At 46.6% G+C, this 2,017-nt stretch overlaps 2 protein-coding genes across 2 annotated transcripts in view; one reads left to right on the forward strand and one right to left on the reverse strand.

Moving 5' to 3' along the window:
- Positions 1–2,017, forward strand: part of LOC119412013 (gastrula zinc finger protein XlCGF57.1-like) — a 520,281-nt gene that overhangs the window by 47,898 nt on the left and 470,366 nt on the right. The gene's annotated exons all lie outside the window — the stretch shown is intronic.
- The window catches only part of LOC119412005 (filamin-B), a gene marked incomplete in the record, with an annotated part of 80,202 nt that overhangs the window by 4,108 nt on the left and 74,077 nt on the right, over positions 1–2,017 (reverse strand). The window contains 3 exon segments of the mRNA XM_037678979.1: positions 629–744; positions 829–966; positions 1,089–1,355. Of these exon segments, the coding sequence (XP_037534907.1) occupies positions 629–744; positions 829–966; positions 1,089–1,355 (521 nt within the window).

The following is a 2,017-nucleotide window of genomic DNA, read 5'->3' on the forward strand; positions in this document are numbered from 1 at the left end:
AAAACGTTTTAGCTGGGTATTAATAAAACGTTTTAGCTGGGTATTAAAACGTTTTAGCTGGGTACTAAAAGTATTTTAGCTGGGTATTAAAAAAATATTTTATCTGGGTATTAATAAAATGTTTTAGCTGGGTATTAATAAAACGTTTTAGCTGGGTATTAATAAAACGTTTTAGCTGGGTATTAATAAAACGTTTTAGCTGGGTATTAATAAAACGTTTTAGCTGGGTATTAAGAAAACGTTTTAGCTGGGTATTAATAAAATATTTTAGCTGGGTATTAATAAAACATTTTAGCTGGGTATTAATAAAATGCAGTGATATAAAATACTTTTAGCTTAATCACATTTTATATTAAAAATAATCTGTAGCGCGTTTCCTAAATCGTATCAAGAACAACCGCAGACATGTTTTGCAGCTCAAAGCGTTGTCGTCTCAGAAGGTGTTTGACTGGCTGTGGTCACGTTCACGAGGCCGGCTGCATAAAGAAAAGGTTTGATTTGGACTTTTCCTTTTTGTTTGTGCTTAGATTTTCATCACAAACTGTCTTTTTTTATGCAGCGGAGTCTCAGAGCCCTTTGGCAAAGCAGGAAAAGGTTCTGGGTGTGGAGGTGTCTCCTCATGCCTCACCTGAAGGCCGGCAACAGAGAGGCGCCGGGCGTCGTTTATCGGAGCGACAACAGGAACCAGGTAGGGGCTATCAGGGATGTGCTGCTCGTTAAACTTCACAGAAATCTCATAATCACCTGGAAACAAGGTAAATGTAACGTGAATGAAGGCGCGGCGGGTCTCTTAAGGTCCACTTAAAGAACCATGTGTGCGTTATCTACCGGGCTCCTGAGCTATGTAAGAGATGCCGCAGGAACCGTCTTTCCGGTCGTCAAACGAGATCTCCGCCCTGCTGGGCCCCTCCACCGCCACGGACAGACCACCAGCGCCCGCCTCCCTCGTCCAGATGCTGAACTCAGCTGGAGTCAGAAAAACACAAACGGTTCAGTTTAGTTTTATCAGTTTTAAATTTTACGACAGATTTTCATTTTGAAAAACTGATTTCAGTCTGTAGGAGTTGATGTTTCTGGTTCAGGTGTACCTGGTTCTCCTGCCAGAGCTCCCTCCAGTCCTGGACCTCCTGCTCTCACTTTGTCAGGACCTCCCTCTCCCAGCGGTCCCACGGTGAACTGGAAGGGGCTGCCTGGCACGTGCACGCCCCTGTACCTCACGCTCACGCTGTGCACGCCCATCTCCGTAGGCACAAACCGCACGTAGTACGTGTCGTTGCCAGCGGCGACCAGCTCAGCCGGCCTCCTGGACCCGGACGGTGACGTAACCTCTGCTGTGATGTCCTGCATGTCCATGGCTGTGAAGGACAAAGGACAGGGTTTAATGTCCTGCATGTCCAAGTCTGTGAAGGACAAAGGACAGGGTTTAATGTCCTGCATGTCCATGGCTGTGAAGGACAAAGGACAGGGTTTAATGTCCTGCATGTCCATGGCTGTGAAGGACAGGGTTTAATGTCCTGCATGCCCATGGCAGTGAAGGACAAATGACAGGGTTTAATGTCCTGCATGTCCAAGTCTGTGAAGGACAAAGGACAGGGTTTAATGTCCTGCATGTCCATGGCTGTGAAGGACAGGGTTTAATGTCCTGCATGTCCAAGTCTGTGAAGGACAAAGGACAGGGTTTAATGTCCTGCATGTCCATGGCTGTGAAGGACAGGGTTTAATGTCCTGCATGTCCATGGCTGTGAAGGACAAAGGACAGGGTTTAATGTCCTGCATGTCCATGGCAGTGAAGGACAAATGACAGGGTTTAATGTCCTGCATGTCCATGGCTGTGAAGGACAAAGAACAGGGTTTAATGTCCTGCATGTCCATGGCTGTGAAGGACAAAGGACAGGGTTTAATGTCCTGCATGTCCATGGCTGTGAAGGACAGGGTTTAATGTCCTGCATGTCCATGGCAGTGAAGGACAAATGACAGGGTTTAATGTCCTGCATGTCCATGGCTGTGAAGGACAAAG

The sequence above is a fragment of the Nematolebias whitei genome, chromosome 7 (genome assembly GCF_014905685.2).
Source record: "Nematolebias whitei isolate Nwh7 chromosome 7, NemWhi1, whole genome shotgun sequence".
In the NCBI taxonomy this organism is placed as follows: domain Eukaryota; kingdom Metazoa; phylum Chordata; class Actinopteri; order Cyprinodontiformes; family Rivulidae; genus Nematolebias; species Nematolebias whitei.